Source organism: Prionailurus bengalensis, chromosome A2 (genome assembly GCF_016509475.1).
Source record: "Prionailurus bengalensis isolate Pbe53 chromosome A2, Fcat_Pben_1.1_paternal_pri, whole genome shotgun sequence".
NCBI lineage: Eukaryota > Metazoa > Chordata > Mammalia > Carnivora > Felidae > Prionailurus > Prionailurus bengalensis.
Window position 1 is genome coordinate 108,793,623 of NC_057348.1, and position 18,005 is coordinate 108,811,627.

Sequence of the window (18,005 nt, forward strand, 5' to 3'; positions counted from 1 at the left end):
AATCTTGCAGCTAAGATAGCAACATAAAAGGTTTATTTTATTGCCACTCAAAGTTGCCTTCTTGCAATGCAGCTGTGCTGGGGACTATTAAGTACCATGACATCAACTCTGAAAAAGCAACTATTTTATTCTAAATTCATTTCTGGGAAAAATAGGGCCAGGTTCTTATTCTTATTTTTCTAACTGTCAAGGGTTGCTACACAGTTTTAAACATTAAAATGTTATTTGAGGCGCACTTGGGTGGCTCAGTCAGTAGAGCATCCGACTTCAGCTCGGGTCATGATCTCACGGTTCATGGGTTTGAGCCCTGCATCTGTCTGGCTCTGTGCTGACAGCTGAGAGCCGGGAGCCTGCTTCGGATTCTGTGTCTCCATCTCCCTGCCCCTTCCCCACTCACACTCTGCTTGTCCCCCCGCCACCCCCCCCCAAAAGAAAATAAACATTTAAAAAAATTTTAACAATAAAGAAAAGTTCAAATGTCATTTTAAATTGCTATTCTCTGTATCTCATCTGCAACATGAGATACTGCTGATGGGTTGGAGGGAATAGTTATATTTTTCTTATTCTATGAACACCATACGTATTAGCTGTATGTCTTATAGCAACAGTATACATGCACTATCACAGCTTTCTATTCTGACAACTCCTTTTTTTTTCTGTGAGTGGAAAAATCTCATTGCTTTCTTTTATTTTTACTTTGTACATAGCTATTTGCCATTCTTTAAATAGATAGCTATTTGTTATTCTTTAAATAGACCTCTATAAAAATTGCATCTGAGCATAGTTTAACTCTTTCTGGAACAGAACACGGCTGGGCAAGCAGTCAAATCTCATTGGTATGAAGGAGGTCACAGGCGTCACAGCCCAAGCAGATGAGGAAGGCGTCCATGCACACAGTGCGTCCATACAGGGAACTCAGCCTCAGCACACTGGCAGAGCAGCTCCCCAAGAGTAGGGGGAGCATAGATGGATAGACAAGTGGATATAGTGTCAGAGTTCAAGCCACATGAGGATCACGTCCTTGGGGAAGGAGGACACTCCATTGGGTGGTGTAGAACTCTAGCAGGTGGAGGAGGGCATTTATGTGGGAGTTCAGGCAGATGAGTGCAAACTATCATCTTCCCAGTTCAGTGAAGGGTGAGTCCCCCTGGCAGATAGCATATCAGAGAGGATCTTGATTGTCTACCAATCATAGCAATACCACTCTCCTTGCCAGTGATTTGATTTGATTTTTTTTTAGAGAATGAGAGAAAGAGAGAGCCAGGGAAAGGGCCAGAGAGAGAGAGAGAGAGAGAGAGAGAGAGAGAGAGACTTAAGCAGACTCCATGCTTAGCACAGAGCCTGATGGGGGGCTCAATGCCATGACTCTGGGATCATGACCTGAGCCAAAATCAAGAGTCAGACACTCAACCAAGCCACCAAGGCACCGAGGCACCCCACCAGTGACTGATTTTAGGTGGGCATGTAACTCCATTCTGGCCAAGGATACATGGAAGGGAAGCATTTAGGGAAATGTTTCCCCTTCCATAAGGTGATAAGAGAAAGTAAGCACTCTTCTCAATAGTGGCATATCAGAAGTAAAACCTGGAACTGCTAATACTGTTTTGGGATGGGAAAGGCTAACTGAAAACCTGAAAAGAAAATCAACTTAGAGGAGTATAGGACTTAAAATTAGCAGAGGGGTGTCTGGGTGACTCAGTCGGTCTCTTGACTTCAGTCTCTTGATTTCAGCTCGGGTCATGATCCCAGGTCGTCAGGTCTGCACTGAGCATAGAGCCTACTTAGGATACACTGTCTCTCCCTCTCTTTCTCTGTCCCTCTGCTCCTCTCCCCTGTTTGTGCTCTCTTTCCCTCTAAAAAAAATAAAAGATAAATCAACAAGTAAAAATAAATAAAAATTAAAAAATAGAGTTAGCAGAGATCTAGAGAAAACTGGGTGGCTCAGTGGGCTAAGCGTCTGATTCTCGATTTCAGCTCTGGTCATGATCTCGTGGTTCATGAATTTGAGCACTGCATCAGGCTCTGCGCTGACAGTGCAGAGCCTTGATGGGATTCTCTCTCTCCCCCTCTCTCTCTGCCCCCACCCCCATACTCTCTCTTTCAAAATAAATAAATAAACTTAAAAAAATTAAAAATAAAACTAGCAGAGATCTAGAGTTCTGACCCTGAGAACTGATCGCCCTTTGGATTTCTTATTAATGGACACAAGATACTTCTTTACTCTTCTTTACTGTGTAAACAAGTAAAGCTTAGTGTCCTGATATTATAATGAAAATTCCATAACTTAGGACAACCCCTTTACTCCAAAGTTAGCACCTATCACTGACAATGAATCAGTTAGTGACTCTGTACATGATAAATCACAGGGACTTATACTCAGGGTTGTTGGAAACAACAACCGAGATCATTTATAGATAAACGGAATATGATCCAGGTTATAAAAGCCACTGTAGGAAAAAGCCGTAGCCAGACTGTGTGATTTTCCAATGGGTCTCCTCCAATGGAGCTCCAGACAAGAGCCTCAGGATCATTCTACCAGTTACAGAAAGTGTCTTAAATTATCTTAAGTAATACAAAGTGTTAAGTTATCATAGCTATACAGTTTAAGTATGATCCATATCTAAGTAACAAAACGAAGTTAATAAAAAAGTTTATCCAAACCACAATAGTATATGAAGAAAATCATGCGAGAGGAAAAAAATAGCTGTAGGGTAAGAAGTTAAGCTATGGAAGCTAGAATTTGTTAGCAAAGAAACTGTCAAGTTTACCAATCCAGTAACGTTCTTAGTAAATTTTCTTGTCAAGGGATTTCCGACAAGCAATTCCTGACTTCTAGAGAAAACATAACCAAAAAATACCAAGAGATCAAGTCAAAGAACAAAATAATTTTGATAGCAGAAATAATTTTCAGCATGGGCCACACCAAGATAAACAATTATGGGAATGCACATGTAATACTTTGAGTCACTAATTTGTAAATGACAAAGATCGGAAATAAGGGATTTTCTTCACCCAACGACATCCTAGTTACCAAAGCTATGATACAAAATATAAGAAAAGTCAACAAAAGGGAATTGAAAAAGAATGTATAGAGACAGGATGCAGGACATTTTTCACCACCTAATATTACAATAGGTAGATGGATTAACTAACTATACAATCTGACTTCGAAAATATAGAAAAGATTATTTAAAATAATGTTATATAAAGGGCTTAGTTGACTTCCTTTTGTTGAATGGTATTCACACTTCAGTGACAGAATTTTTAAAGTTTATGGGTAAAATTAGGAACGCAGTAAAATAGTCTTTAGACCACCTACATTTAGCATACATTAAATTACACAACACATTCCTTTTACTAAATGCTCTTTCTATAACATTCATTCTAGTTACTGATAGAAACTGCAAACAGGATTATGATATTTAATTAATTCAAAAATGCAGCTGTACTTCAAGCTCTTGGCAGCTATCCAACTACAGTAATGTAAATTTTTAAAGAGAAAGAAAAAAGATACAATTCTACCAGAAATATTTTCACATTTTCTTATTAGTTCTTAATTTGGTGGAGGGGAGGGGCAGGGATATCAGTAGACAGAAGTTCTGGCAAGCATTATACTAGAAATTAGGGTCAGTTTGGGCCAGATATAGACCCAAGACACGACACATGCATGTGAAAATGCCAGGGTATTAAGAAGTTCACCTCTTGGGGCGCCTGGGTGGCTCAGTCGGTTGAGCGTCCGACTTCGCTCAGGTCACGATCTCACGGTCCGTGAGTTCGAGCCCCGCATCAGGCTCTGTGCTGACAGCTCAGAGCCTGGAGCCTGCTTCAGATTCTCTGTCTCCCTCTCTCTCTGGCCCTCCCCCCATTCATGCTCTGTCTCTCTCTGTCTCAAAAATAAATAAATGTTAAAAAAAAAAAAAGAAGTTCACCTCAAGATAATATTACCACATCAACTAACTTGGTCAGACTTTTGATTTAAAGTAGAGAAATCTAATGTCAAGTGGCTTGAACCAAAAGGAAACTATATTAACTTCCATAACCAAACTGCAGTGAAGTAAAGCAGGAGTAGAACTAGCTAGAAGGAAGAACTAACACCATTAAACTTGACCTGCTCTTGCTCTGTATGTTACTTTCATTTTCTTCTATTTTAAGTCCACCTTCTAGGTAGAAACATGGCTAACAGCAGCTTCTAAGATCATACACTAACAGTTTAATGATAAGACAATGGAAAGATTCTAGGCAAAAACTGTACTAGCTTCTGTGACTGACCAATAGTTGTGGCTAGGGTTGTGAAATCCAGTTACATTTAGGCTGCCACATTTAGAGAATAATTTGATGGCACCTCCAACAGTTAACCAGAATTGGCATATAACCCAGTAATTCCACTCTTAGGCATATACCTTAAAAAACTGAAGACAAGTGTTCTAACAAATAACAAAGCGTTCCAATAAATTTACCTAGCAGCACTATTCACAACAGCTAAAAGAAAAAACAACCCAAGTATCTATCAACAGATGAAAGAATAAACAAACTGTGGTACATTGATACAAAGGTTCACTATTTAGCCTTAAAAAGAATGAATTGCTGAAGCATGCTGAAACATGGATGAACCTCCAAAACATTCTGCTAAGTGAAAGAAGCTAGACATATATTCCATTCATATGGAACATCCAGAACAAGGCCGTTCATAAAGATAGAGAGTAGATTAGTGGTTGCCAGGGTTGGGGTGGGGGAGGTTTGGGTGGAGGGAGAAATGGGGATAGGGATGGGATCTCCTCTGAGCATGATGAAAGTGTTTTAGAACCAGATAAAGGTGATGGTTGCATTGTAACTGTACTAAATGCCACTCAATTGTTCATTTTTAAATGTTTTCTACGGGATGTCTGGGTGGCTCAGTTGGTCAACCATCCCACTCTTGGTTTCGGCTCAGGTCATGATCTCATGGTTTGTGGGTTCAAGCCCTGTGTCAGACTCCACAGGGACAGCCCAGGGCCTGCTTGGGAGTCTCTCTCACTCTGTCTCTGCCCTTCCCTGCTTGTGCTCTCTCTCTCTCTCACTCTCTAAATAAAGAAACTTAAAAAAATCAAAAAAATGCTTTCTATGTGACTTTCACCTCAGTGAGAAAAAAATTTTTCTAATGTTCATCAGCATATAAACTTTAAGATTCCTTCATTTTCTAGACAGAAAACTGTGGGCCTTCAAGAAAGAACTTCAGTGATTTCAAATATAAATCCTGAAAAGTAATATTCTAATTTCTTTATACTTGACTTTCCACATGGGGTGATATCTTCCTTATCCCACTATAGAATATACCTTATGTGTCTGGAGATATTTTTCCCTGTTCATGATATTGGACTATAAGCAGCCTTCTACACCTGTTATATATGTTCTCATTCTACAAGAACTGTACAGGTCACACAGTTAGGTACTTAGTAAATAAAAGGCCATTAACTTCCATTCAAATGAAGGCAACCAAATATTGACTTCACTGATTCACAGTGAGGTGACTGTAGCTGGTTCTCGATTCCGACTCACCATGTACAACTTTTCTTTCTTTACTTTTCCTTCTTTCCCCTCTTTCCCCTGGCTGCCTACATCCATCTAAACTCTTGGACGCCATTGAAAGAACCCCTCATCAAGCGATAAGAAGTTAACAAAAAAAAAAGGTGGAAAGCTGCTGGAAAGGCAGGACCTCAGTGGTGACTAGAGCCAGGAATTCTAAATCAGCCAGTGTCCCCCTCCCATTTTCTCCCAGTTCTGCCACTCTTCGTGAACTACCTTTTCATTCTCAGCCCAGCTACTATCCATGGCTGGAAACATGCCCAGCAGCCCCCGGTTTATATCACGGCTTGTTTTAATTGCCTTCTCTTCAAATTATTGGTAAGGGCAGGATCTTCACCCCAGGCTCACAGGGATGACCAAATGCACGACACCTGACTCTGGAGAGATACGACGGGTAGCAGTCTATTAGTGCCCTACTCTCACAGCCCAGGGGAGGACGCTGCTGCATAACATGCAAGACCACACAGGGGGTGTGCTCTGGAACAGAGTGAATAGCCAGGGCCTGTGGGAGACAGACTCTGTAGTGACAAGAGAGTGAGATGCCTTCGTTCCCACACGAGGATGTGATTGGATTGTTTGAATCACTGTTTGGGCTGGCAAGGAAGTGAAACCTGCCACTCAGGGACAGGCAGCAATTGTATTCATTCTGTTGGATAAGGACGGTTGCTTGGCTAGGACACTCACTCTGCCTGTGGGAAGAGAGTGAGGAGGGGGACATGCACTTAGGTCATTCTAGGCCCTCCCAGGTTTGGATATTAAGGCAGTACGTGTAATATTAACTTTAGGTCTTACACCACATAGCTTCACCACCAAGAAGAGACACCCCCCCCCCCCCCGTCTTTCCCCTTAGTTACAACTTGAAAAATCTAGGAGTGATTATTCTACTTAGCCTATCTTGGATTATGTGCCCATTCTTGATGCCAGGAGTTTAGAGAGCTGTAGTTACCAGCCTCCCTGGGCCATGAGATCCAGAATGAAGTAATGCCTCTCTTTTCAAATGGTGAGGGTGATCAAGAGACAGTATAATTCCTGATCATCTTTCCTTTCTCTCTCTCCTGTTTCTCTAGATTTCTGCTCTCTTTTTTCTTGTCTTGACTCTGTCTCCTCTCTTCTCTTCACTCCCTTTCCCTTATGTTTTTCTCCTCTTTTGTTCTCTCTCCTTTGTTTTATTCGCTCACTCTCCTTCCCATATTTCCCCACCTGTTTTTAATAATCTATGCCTGCAAAAGTGACATGAAGCCATCACCTATACAAATGGTAGGGATCTGGTGGCCTTTAGCTTGATTTCTGCTTCTTCCTGCATAGTCCAGATCACTAGGGAAAGGCTAAATTGGACAGAGCCTAAATGAGCTGTTTGTCTATCTTTTCTATCCGAATATAAGGAAAATTGCCAAGCATCTTGGAAACCATTCCCCAATGTGGAAACACATTTTCTTTCTTCGTTATAACCTAAAAAGGATTCATGAAACAAAAATTATTTTCTAAAACTTTAGAAGCATTAAACTTGAAATGCAAAAAACCTCTCAATGTCTTTGTACTTCTTCTGAAAAAGATTTCTTCTGAACTACTTTCCAAAATGTAGTGTCTATAATTAAAATGATTATTGAACCTTTGTGTCCTACTTGCTTTGTGTGAAAAGTTGGTAATGAAAGCATCTTTAATAAGAACCTTACAGCTGAATAAAGGCAATAAAGAGCACACAGTTATTACAGTCAATAAGACAGTTTGGAATTATGTACAAGGGTAATTGAAACACTTCAGGCTCTGAGAAAATAATAGTAACATCTTTAATAATCTATTTGAATACCAGCCAATATCAAGCAGAACCAAACATAATTAAAGTATGTTTAGAGCTATGGGTACTAATACTATTTGCTTCATAACTCCTTTTCTTTGGAGAGTGCCTTATTCACATTCTCCAGTCCTTGGCAGAGTATCTGATTGATGGTAGGGATTCAGTCAACTTCAATGCCTGACTGAATGAATGAGTGCATAAAGGAAGGATGTTGGGTCATCTCATGCAGAAAGAAGACTCCTTTAAGTGGCTTGATGGCCCAAGCTGGCCACACACGGTAACCTAGGCTTCCTGGAGCTAGTTTGGGAGTCTCTCCCTGTCACTTTAGTATGGAAGGAAATAAGAGCAACAAATAATCTGTCCCCAAGAATCCTGGATGCCACTGCTAACAATGATCTTATTATGCAAAACTAATCCAAGCCATAAAGGAAAATGACTTCCAAGCTGAGTCTTCATTCTGAAATTTACTTTAAAATCTATGGGAGTATAGAGAAGAAAATCTTAGCAGTTTCGGATCCCTGAGCCGCTGAGATGGGGCGCCTGAGTGCCCCACTCAGTTGAGTGTTCGACTCTTGATTTTCTCTCAGGTCATGATCCCAGGGTCGTGGGATTGAGCCCTGCATTGGGCTCCACTCTGAGTGTGGAGCCTGCTTAGGATTTTCTCTCTCTCTCTCTCTCTCTCTCTCTCTGTCTTTCTCCTCCTCTGCCCCTCTCCCCCCACTCTTTCTCTCTTAAATAAAGGGAAAAAAAAAACTTTAAAAAAGAGTTTCGGAGAAAACAATGTATTGAGACATAAAACATCCCCAATATAATACCCAAAATTTGACAAAACAATAGTACTCTATTCTGTCCCATTTTTTAAAAATATATATTGCATTTAAAAAGTTTTCATAAAAAGATTTTAAAAAATTGTTTATTGACTTGCCACTAGTATTATTTGGATAATGATTTTTTTTTTAATTTTTTTTTTCAACATTTATTTATTTTTGGGACAGAGAGAGACAGAGCATGAACAGGGGCGGGGCAGAGAGAGAGGGAGACACAGAATCGGAAACAGGCTCCAGCCTCCAAGCCATCCGCCCAGAGCCTGACGCGGGACTCGAACTCACGGACCGCGAGATCGTGACCTGGCTGAAGTCGGACGCTTAACCGACTGCGCCACCCAGGCGCCCCGATAATGATTTTTTTTAAAGTCAACACAACACAATTTAGATTAAGTTGTAGTTTAATAAAAAAAATTTTTGAAGTTATCCTTCAATTAAATTACATTATGATAAAAGAGTCAAATTTATTTTTACATCTAAACATGTGGTTGCATGTAGCTAACATTCCAAGAGTAAATTTATCTTTCCAGATTTAAATATTAATCTGGAAATTGTCAGGATGAGAAATTTTGTCAAATATTTACTACATATGGTAACAGGGACAAGGATTCTTTTGAAAATAACTGAATTGACTAGAGAAATGTGACTTTTTGGCCTTCCTTGTACTTGTAATTTAAATTCATACATACATATAATACAATAATACACATATAAATGCATTAGTTATCTATTGCTGCATAACAAATTACTTCAAAATTTAGCAGCTTCAAATAGTAAACATTTATTATTTCCATTTTGAGTGTCAGGACTCTGAGTGTGGCTCACCTGGGTGCCTCTGGGCCAGAATCTCTCAGAAGGCAGCAAGCCAGGCCAGGGCTATAGTTATCTCAAAGCTTCAGTAGAGGGGCATCTACTCCCCAACTGACTCACACAGCTATTGGCAGACTTCAGGTCCTCTCTCCGGCTGTTGGCCAGAGACAACAATACCTTGTCATGTGGGTCTATAGGTCAGCTCACAACATCATGCAAGTTTACCTCAGACCAGGCCACAGAACAAGACAGAGGGTGCTCAAGACAGAAATTACAGTCCTTTTCTAACCTAATTTCAGAAGTGATATCCCTTCCTCCTGCCACATTCTATTTACTAGAAGTGAGTCCATAAATCCAGCCCATGTGCAAGGGGAGAGGATTACACAAGGATATGAAAACCACGAGAGAGAGATCATTGGGGGCAGTGAAATGTTGTCTACTAGTAAGTGTGTGTGTGTGTGTGTGTGTGTGTGTGTGCGCACGTATGTGTGTGAATGTATATGTATACATAATACATGCATGCATGTACATACTCCCACACATGTATAGAGAGAGAACTTATGCTTCAGATGTCTGATTGTTAAATCATATATGTGACAAAATACAGTATTCTGACTAGCATTTATAAGACTTCTCTGCCAATTTAGGATAAATTTCTCTGTATCAATAACTCATGAAGTCTAAATTGAACAAAGTAAGGGAAGGATTAGTTATTTTAATGACATCACACAATGAAATCCTATAATGGAAATTCATTTTAAAGAACCATATGACTTCTCTACCCAGTTACCATGCTAATTTTAGGTAGGAGGTCTTCTGTTCCAGGCTCCATGATTTAAAATCCCCTGCTCTCAGGATGCCTGGGTGGCTCAGTTGGTTAAACAATTTACTTTTGATCTCAGCTCAGGTCTTGATCTCAGGGTCGTGAGTTCAAGCCCCATGTTGGGCTTCATGCTAGGCATGGGCCTACTTAAAAAACTAAATTAAATTAAATTAAATTAAATTAAAAGATAAAAGCTCCTGCTCAGGTCTTCCTCTGGCCTCCCCACCCCCTGATCCTGCCCACCCCATGGGACAAGTGGATGAGCTCACCAGGAGTTCTTGTCCCCTCATCTTTTCCACACTCTATACCTAGAACCCTGATGGGCATGTTCTCCTCTATTCACAAGGGATAGTCAAAGGGTGGCTTTGTGAGGGCATAGATAGAGAGTAGACATGGGGTCCACTGATCTTGGGAGAAAATGTAAAATCACACTGAAGCCAGCACAGGTTTAGAATTGAAAATTATATTATTTGGTTAAGCTGGAGTTCTGTCTAGAGGTTTTTTAGCTGTCCCAGGTAGTCTAGGAATGTTTCCAAACTTGAACCACCTCCTGTTCCTATTAAGGTAGCTATTTGGAGGATTGTGTGTGAATTTTGGGAGAAAATGGGTTTATGTAAGTAAGCACTAGAAATGACTCTTTTCCTGAGAGACTTCAAGAAAAATACATATGGGCAATGTTCCTTTAGAACCATGATCACAAATGTGTCACAGGGTTGGCAAGAGACTGATGCTTCTCTATTTGCTCAGAACCCACAATCACTCTGACAATTTAAACAATGGCAACACTTAAAACATCAGGTGATAGCATCTTGGGCATAGATTCTGGGGATCAGTGAAGGGGTACTTTGAGGACAGAGAAATAGTTTATCTCAGCAGTCTTCTAGGCAGCAGGCATTAGCCAGGAAGAGGAAAGCAAGGGAAGACAGTTGTACAGGATGCTACAAGATGACCTGAATCACTGGGTGACTTTAAGAAATAACTGGGGTTGGGGGGGAGGGGGTGGTGGCGGCGGAGAGGCCTGGGTGGCTCAGTCGGTTGAGCGTCTGACTTCGGTTCAGGTCATGATCTCGCGGTTTGTGGGTTCGAGCCCCACGTCAGGCTCTGTGCTGACAGCTCAGGGCTTGGGGGCTGCTTCGGATTCTGTGTCTCCCTCTCTCTCTGCTCCTCCTCTGCTCACACTCTGTCTCTCTCTTAAAAATAAATAAAGTTTAAAAAAAAATTTTTTTTTAAAAAGAAAGAACTGGGAAGCTCTATAGATCTAGCTTGTAGGGCTTAAGTCATTTCCATCTGCATGTTAAAAGTTAAACAACATGAAATGAAGATTCACAGAAATGAAAGACCTAAGCATGAGAAAGGAAGCCATCAAAATCCCAGAGATGAAAGCAGGCCAAAACCTCTTTGACCTCAGCCACAGAAACTTCTTATTCAACACATCTGCAGAGGCAAGGGAAACAAAACCAAAAATGAACTATTGGGACCTCATCAAAATAAAAATCTTCTGCACAGTGAAGGAAACAATCAGCAAAACTAAAAGGAAACCTAAGGAATGGGAGAAGTTATTTGCAAATGACATATCAGATAAAGGGTTAGTATTCAACATCTATAAAGAACTTATCAAACTCAACACCCAATAAACAAACAATCCAGTGAAGAAATGGGCAAAAGACATGAATAGACACTTTTCCAAAGAAGACAACCAGATGGCTAACAGATACATGAAAAAAATGCTCAACATCACTCATCGTCGGTGAAATACAAATCAAAACTACGTGAGATACCACCTCACACCAGTCAGAAAGGCTAAAGTTAACAACTCAGGCAACAACAGATACTGGCGAGGATGTGGAGAAAGGGGAACTCTTTTGCACTGCTGGTGGGAATGCAAACTGGTGCAGCTACGCTGGAAAACAGTATGGAGGTTACTCAAAAAACTAAAAATAGAACCACTCTATGACCCAGCAATTGCACTACTAAGTATTTATCCAGAGGATACAGGTATGCTGTTTTGAAGGATCACATGCACCCCAATGTTTATAACCGCGCTGTTGACAATAGCCAAAGTATGAAAAGAGCCTAGATGTCCATGGACATACAAATGGATAAAGGAGATGTGGTCTGTATATATATATATATATATATACACACATACAATGGAGTATTACTCGGCAATCAAAAAAAAAAAAAAAAAAAAGAAATCTTCCCATTTGTAACAACGTGGATGGAACTAGAGGCTATTATGCTAAGTGAAATTAGCCAGTTAGAGAAAGACAAATATCATATGACTTCTCTCATATGATGGAATTTAAGATACAAAACAGATAAACATAAGAGAAGGGAAGCAAAAATAATATAAAAACAGGGAGGAGAACAAAACATAAGAGACTCTTAAATACAGAGAACAAACTGAGGGTTGCTGGAGGGGTTGTGGGTGGTGGGATGGCTAAATGGGCAATGGGCATTAAGGAAGGTGCTTGTTGGGATGAGCACTGGGTGTTATACATAGGGGATGAACCACCAGATTCTAGGCCTGAAATCATTATTACACTATATTCTAACTTACTTGGATGTAAATTAAAAAAGAAAAAGAAAAAGAAAAAAGAAAAATCAAAGAAAAAAATACAGATAACTAATAGGCATTTCAAAGCTACTCATCTTCACTAAACAAATTAAAGCACTGAGATAAAATTTTTCTCCAATTAGTTTGGCAAAATTCAATAAAATGTCATCCTATAGAGATAGGAACATTCCTAGATATGACTCATTAATACCATCAAGGAATTTCACCTGATGTAACATCCAGAAGCATTTATTACAGCATTGATTATCACAGCAAAAAAGAAAAAAAAATGGCCCAACATAAATGTCCATCAATATAGTAATGAATAAATAAACCATAAGAATAATTACAATGGAATATAATACAGAAATTCAATTCAGTAGTTGAGTTTAAAAGACGGAAGTTCATGAGATGGTAAAGAGAAATATGAAGGCTGAATAAATTATATGGACACTTTTCATTAAAAGGAAAAAACCTACATAGGCAGAAGCAAGTGAGTGAGCCACAGTTTCATAGAGGCTGGAAGATGATATGAGAGTTCTGGGTCAGAGACTAGGGACAGTTTAGTATTCACAGTAACAAGCACAACCAGAGTATGCGTATTTGCACCAATTCCTCCAGCCACAATTTCCAGAGACCTGAGAATCAGGCCAGATGATGTGGTCACATATAATGGGTTGTGTTGGAGGAGAGGAACCCTGAACTTAGAAAACCCAAATATTTTATACTAGGCAGTAAAAGCCTGCCTGGTCTCATCTTTATCATAAGGGAGACATTACATTTATTATGCTGCTTAGTAAAAAACCAAAAATGCACCTACTCTTTGCTCAGGAGTCAGACACTAGATATTCCAAGGCTATTCATTATAAAAATTTTAAATATAGTCCTGAATAAAAGCAGTCAGTGCCTCTTCCTGTAAGACTTGCAGTAACATGAAAGACTCACGGAGAATTCCATGAATTCTCAATATTCTATTTCATTCTCATTTTGTGTCAACAAACAAAAAATTGTAGCTGTCAATTAAAATGATATATCATTTTACCAAAACTTAAAACAATGAAAATGTTGATACTCTGCTTATCAAATATCATAAAAAGATATATTTATACATATAAGAATATGCTTTGATTGTGGGTGATTATGTTGCTCATTCTCTGTACATTCTTTACAGTAGAAAATGACAGATAATGATGATTTTATATAATAAATATTTTTTACTCACTTGGAAAAATAGCATCCAGACTTATTACTGCCCTAATTACTCAGGGCAAAATTAGAAAGATAATATTTAAAAAAATTATTTAGCTTTAAAGATAACCATCACATGCATATTTTTTTCTCACATATTCCACTGAAAAATGGTTCTTAAAAAACAATTATATATCAACAACTCAACAAGAATCTTTCCTTCTGAGAATAACACACATTACCTGTCTAGAAGAATGTAATTAAATAATAGATTTTTGTGCTAAACTTTCAACTTCTTCGTTTTACTATTAAAGGAACACTTAATGTGCAGAGACATTAAGTGACCTGACAGTGGCCAACAACTAGTTAATGTCAGAGCTGAGACCAAACCCCACATGCCCTGACTTGGAGCACAGGCTCTTTCTTCTTATCCAAAGCCACATACATGATACGATAGAGCTTTCAAACTGGGGTATGCATACCCCTGCAGGCAATGGCAGCGTGCCAGGGAGGTAAAGCCACAGGATAAACACAGGGTGTCTTGCCTCAATGTAAATATTACTCAAAGATTTGAGGGAAGTTAGGAGGAGCAACTTTATTTTTATACTAAAACAAGATTGATTGTAAAGCAGAATGTACATTTTACATGGATTTTTCAAAATTCAAGCTGAATTCCTCAGGCTAGACTCCCATCTCATGGAGGTTAAAAAATCTCTCTGCTCACTCTGCTAAGGATGCTTTTTTTATAAAAACGTGATACCACCCATGTGAGGATTTCTATGATGTTCCTTTACCAAAAAAGTACTTCACTAACCTCCATCTTTGACATTCCATAATTAAATTTGCATTATTTTAGTCCTCATGATCAGTTAAATGGTGAATTTTTCTCCAAGAGAGAACACATTAAGACCCTATAATAAATGAGTTCCTGAGTTCCTTTACTAAAATAGATTTTTTTTAATTTCTTTTTTCTTCTTAATCAACATTAAGTAAAAAGATTTTTTAAATAAGGATAAAATTTTTCAATGTAATCTTAGTAGAAATTATCTGCTTAGTAGTTTACTTATGTGAGATGCTCCATAAAAGTATTTTGCATATGATTCTAATACTCGCATGTGTATAATGTACAAAAGCAAGCAAATAGTATGTACTCCCATTTTTTCATGTAGCATCTACATGAATGATAATCTGAAATTATATAACTCATATTAACAGCAAAAAGGGACCAATAAATTATTTTATGCATTTTCTCAGTGGATCATTCCTCTCAACTGATTTTTACTTCTGGGATAAAAACCACTTCAACAAACACTCTCAGATAATTACTCCTGTGATAACTTGGTAGACGCTTACCCACCCACCTCCACCAGACCCAAATACTTTCAAGAAGTACTAAAAGAGTGTGTGCTTGATTTCTCTACCGAGACAGTTTTGAACGCTCTATCCCAACACCAGCATTTTTTTTAATGCAAGTAGCCTGACTTATTTCTAAAAGCTACATTTAATTTTTAGATTTCAAGTTCAAATTTGGACCCACGCAACCAACTCATACAATTGAACCAACGTTTACTGAATGCAGTGTACTCGGCCTTGGCAGAAAATAGTGATGGCACAGACAGATCTCAAGCATCCCAAGCTAGAGGGAAACAAAACTCACATGAACAAGATCACATGACAGCCTATGCAAGAGGTTCCAATGGAACTACGGGATCCAACAAGTTAAAAAAAAAAAAAAAAGACTTAGAGATTGGAAGAGACTTGCAAAACAGTGACTCAACTTACCCATTTTCTGTCAGAGGGAGGACTTCTCAGCTACTCAGCCACCATGTTCTTCACAATAAGATCCACCAAGAGTTCCATTTTTCTGTGCACCTGGAATCGTGGGACTCCTCCATAATGCCACCTCCGTGCCCATCCTAAGACTAGGTCTAGGATTAAGCAAGTTAGACATTGGCCTTAGTTCAAAAACGTAAGGTATTCAAAGTGAGCAATCAAAATAAATGTCTTAGGCAATATTTTTTCTTAGAAATTCAAAATTAATACAGCAGCATTCATGAGAGGCGGAATGTCAAAATTTTAAATAAAGGCAGGATTAGCAGTACTGATTTTTTCCTTTTTCCTACAAGCTCCACTAGGGTTCTGCGGGGTGTACCTTCATGCCCAGCCTCCTCGTGGTGGTCAGTGGCACGTCTAATTTTCAGAGAGCTGCGTTGATACTTAGAGCTCAAATCAATGACATTATTATTACTGGGAGACTGCCTTTGGGGTGCTCTCTCGCACTCTGGTATATATAGCTGATCACCTGCTCTCTGGCATCCACAGCACGCTTCCCCGCACCCCAGGGAAACAGGAGTGTGTCCAGGGTGCAGGGTGTAACGTGATGGACGCTGCAGGGCCACACGTCACAGAAGTCAGCGACTGCCTTCAAATCTTCCCTAGTTTGGATTGGTTTTTAGTTGACGAGGTTGCGGTAACTGTTGGTAACAGAACAATGAGCTGCGGGCTGGGCTGGCTGGATAGGAGGTGCTGCTGGCCTCCTGGGTGCCCGGATGGCCTGGGCCCCTAACCATCTGGCCCGCGCCTTCAGACACTCAACGCGCGTAGTCAGCGTTCCGGAAACTGCCCTGGAGATCAGCCTCAGGGTGAGCGGTGCCCTCTTCTCCAGGCGACGAACCCTTGGACCCCTGCACCAAAGCCCCAGTCAGTTGGAGGCCGCCAGGTGGGGTCGGGCCGGAGGGGGTGCAACCACGGCAAACCCCAGGCCCTGCACTGATGCTCGGGGTCCGTAATCTCCGGGGTAGGATTTGGGGGTGCCTCTGGTCCACACTAGTGGACCGACATGAACCTTTTCCGGCTTGCCATCTGCCGCATATATAACAATGGCGGTTTAGGGAGTAGGCGAGAAAGACATAATCTTGGAGTCTTGACTCTCCAACAAATATATATAACCCGGAAATGCCATTCCCTGAAGTGGCATTTCTTCTTTGATGGACAGTGCAAGCAGAGTTGAGGGCAGTTAAGATAAAGGCTTAAAGAATGTTTGAGTGGGGAAAAAAAATGTCAGAAGTGTTAGACATAGTAGCTAGCCAAGTGTTGAAGGGTTCTTGGGTTTCTCTGGAAAGTCTTGGGGCTACCATGGAAATCAAGGCTGGGGTTCTGTAAGGAACTGAAGCTCCTGACAGTAAGTCCTAACTAAGCTATGGTGCATGTGAGTTGCATGTAGCTATAGGAGTTTATCTATCATCAGAATACATAAATCATCAAAGAGAATCTTTCTTCTATAGATTCTGATGTAGACTTCATTCTTCTGGGATTTAACAGTTCCACAATTATCAAACATTTTTTTTTTCTGTTTTATCTAGATCCTAAGGCATCAGGGCAGTGGAGGAAGCTTGCTGCTATCCTCCCTGTGCCAGATTGGATTGGCAATTCCATGTTGGATTGCTTTCATTTCCCTGGTTTGTTAACCAGTTAATTAGAAATCTGACTGTTCCCGCTCATCAGACAACTGACATTGTTGTCCAGATTCAACACCTTTTCTGAGTAATACCCTCTACCTACTACCTTACATAACACTGCAGATTCAGATTCTATTTTCTTGAGGGGCACCAGGGTGGCTCAGTCAGTTAAGCATCCAACTCTTGGTTTCCACTTAGGTCATGATCTTCCGGTTCCTGAGTTCAAGCTCTGCATCAGGCTCTCTGCTGACAGTATAGAACCTGCTTCATATCCTCTGTCCCCCCGCCCCCCCCCACCCCCTGCTCCTCCATTGCTCTCTATCTCTCTCTCTCTCAAAAATTAAATTAAATTAAATTAAATTAAATTAAATTAAATTAAATTAAATTAAATTAAAAAACATTTAAAAAAATAACAAATTCTACCTTCTTGAAATTTGCTTTCTTGGCTCCCACTCTGCTCTTGTTTCTCCGAACTTTGTGAGCATTCTCCCAAACCCCCTTCCTTCCGCTCTCCCAGCCCAATTCCCTCCTCTCTATAAATGGAGACACCTGCCGACCATCTAACCTGGGTCCCGCTCCCTCCTCTGTAGGGACCTGACTCACCATGCTGTGCATACCCACCCTGACATCTCTGGTGAGATCCACACTTCCACCTGCAGCTTTCTGGTGGATGTCTCGACCCGTGTGTCCCAGCCGCCAGCACCACAGTTTCAGCATTTCCAGCTGAATTCACTTTCCCTTCCAAGACACCTCCTCCTCTTCACGTCCTCACATGATCATCACCACCTGTGACTTTGCTCGCCCTCGTTCTCAACCTTCTTATTTGCCAGTTGCCATCCGTTCTCTCCGCACACCCTCTGTCCTGTCTGTTTGGCACTCATTCCCGCTTGCGACTCTCCTGGGACCTCGCCCTGATTTGCCAGTGGCAGCCGTGCCTCCCACCTGCCGTTGTCTCTGCGCCTCAGCCGATCGTACCTGTTCCGCCTGC

The 18,005-nt window shown here is 40.4% G+C and overlaps 2 protein-coding genes and 1 non-coding gene across 3 annotated transcripts in view; 2 read left to right on the forward strand and 1 right to left on the reverse strand.

Moving 5' to 3' along the window:
- Positions 1 to 15,877, reverse strand: part of SOSTDC1 (sclerostin domain containing 1) — a 66,458-nt gene extending 50,581 nt beyond the window's left edge. Inside the window, exons 1-2 of the mRNA XM_043589021.1 lie at positions 15,712 to 15,877; positions 15,342 to 15,487 (exon numbers count right to left, since the gene is read on the reverse strand). Of these exons, the coding sequence (XP_043444956.1) occupies positions 15,342 to 15,345 (4 nt within the window). The 5' untranslated portion in view covers positions 15,346 to 15,487; positions 15,712 to 15,877. The remainder of the gene's footprint in view (positions 1 to 15,341; positions 15,488 to 15,711) is intronic.
- TRNAR-UCG lies at positions 10,831 to 10,915 on the forward strand. The gene has a single exon. It is a non-coding gene; the product is annotated as a tRNA-Arg (tRNA).
- Positions 15,878 to 16,050: 173 nt separating the features above from the next.
- Positions 16,051 to 18,005, forward strand: part of LRRC72 (leucine rich repeat containing 72) — a 42,365-nt gene continuing 40,410 nt past the window's right edge. Inside the window, exon 1 of the mRNA XM_043589019.1 lies at positions 16,051 to 16,201. Within this exon, the coding sequence (XP_043444954.1) occupies positions 16,109 to 16,201 (93 nt within the window). The 5' untranslated portion in view covers positions 16,051 to 16,108. The remainder of the gene's footprint in view (positions 16,202 to 18,005) is intronic.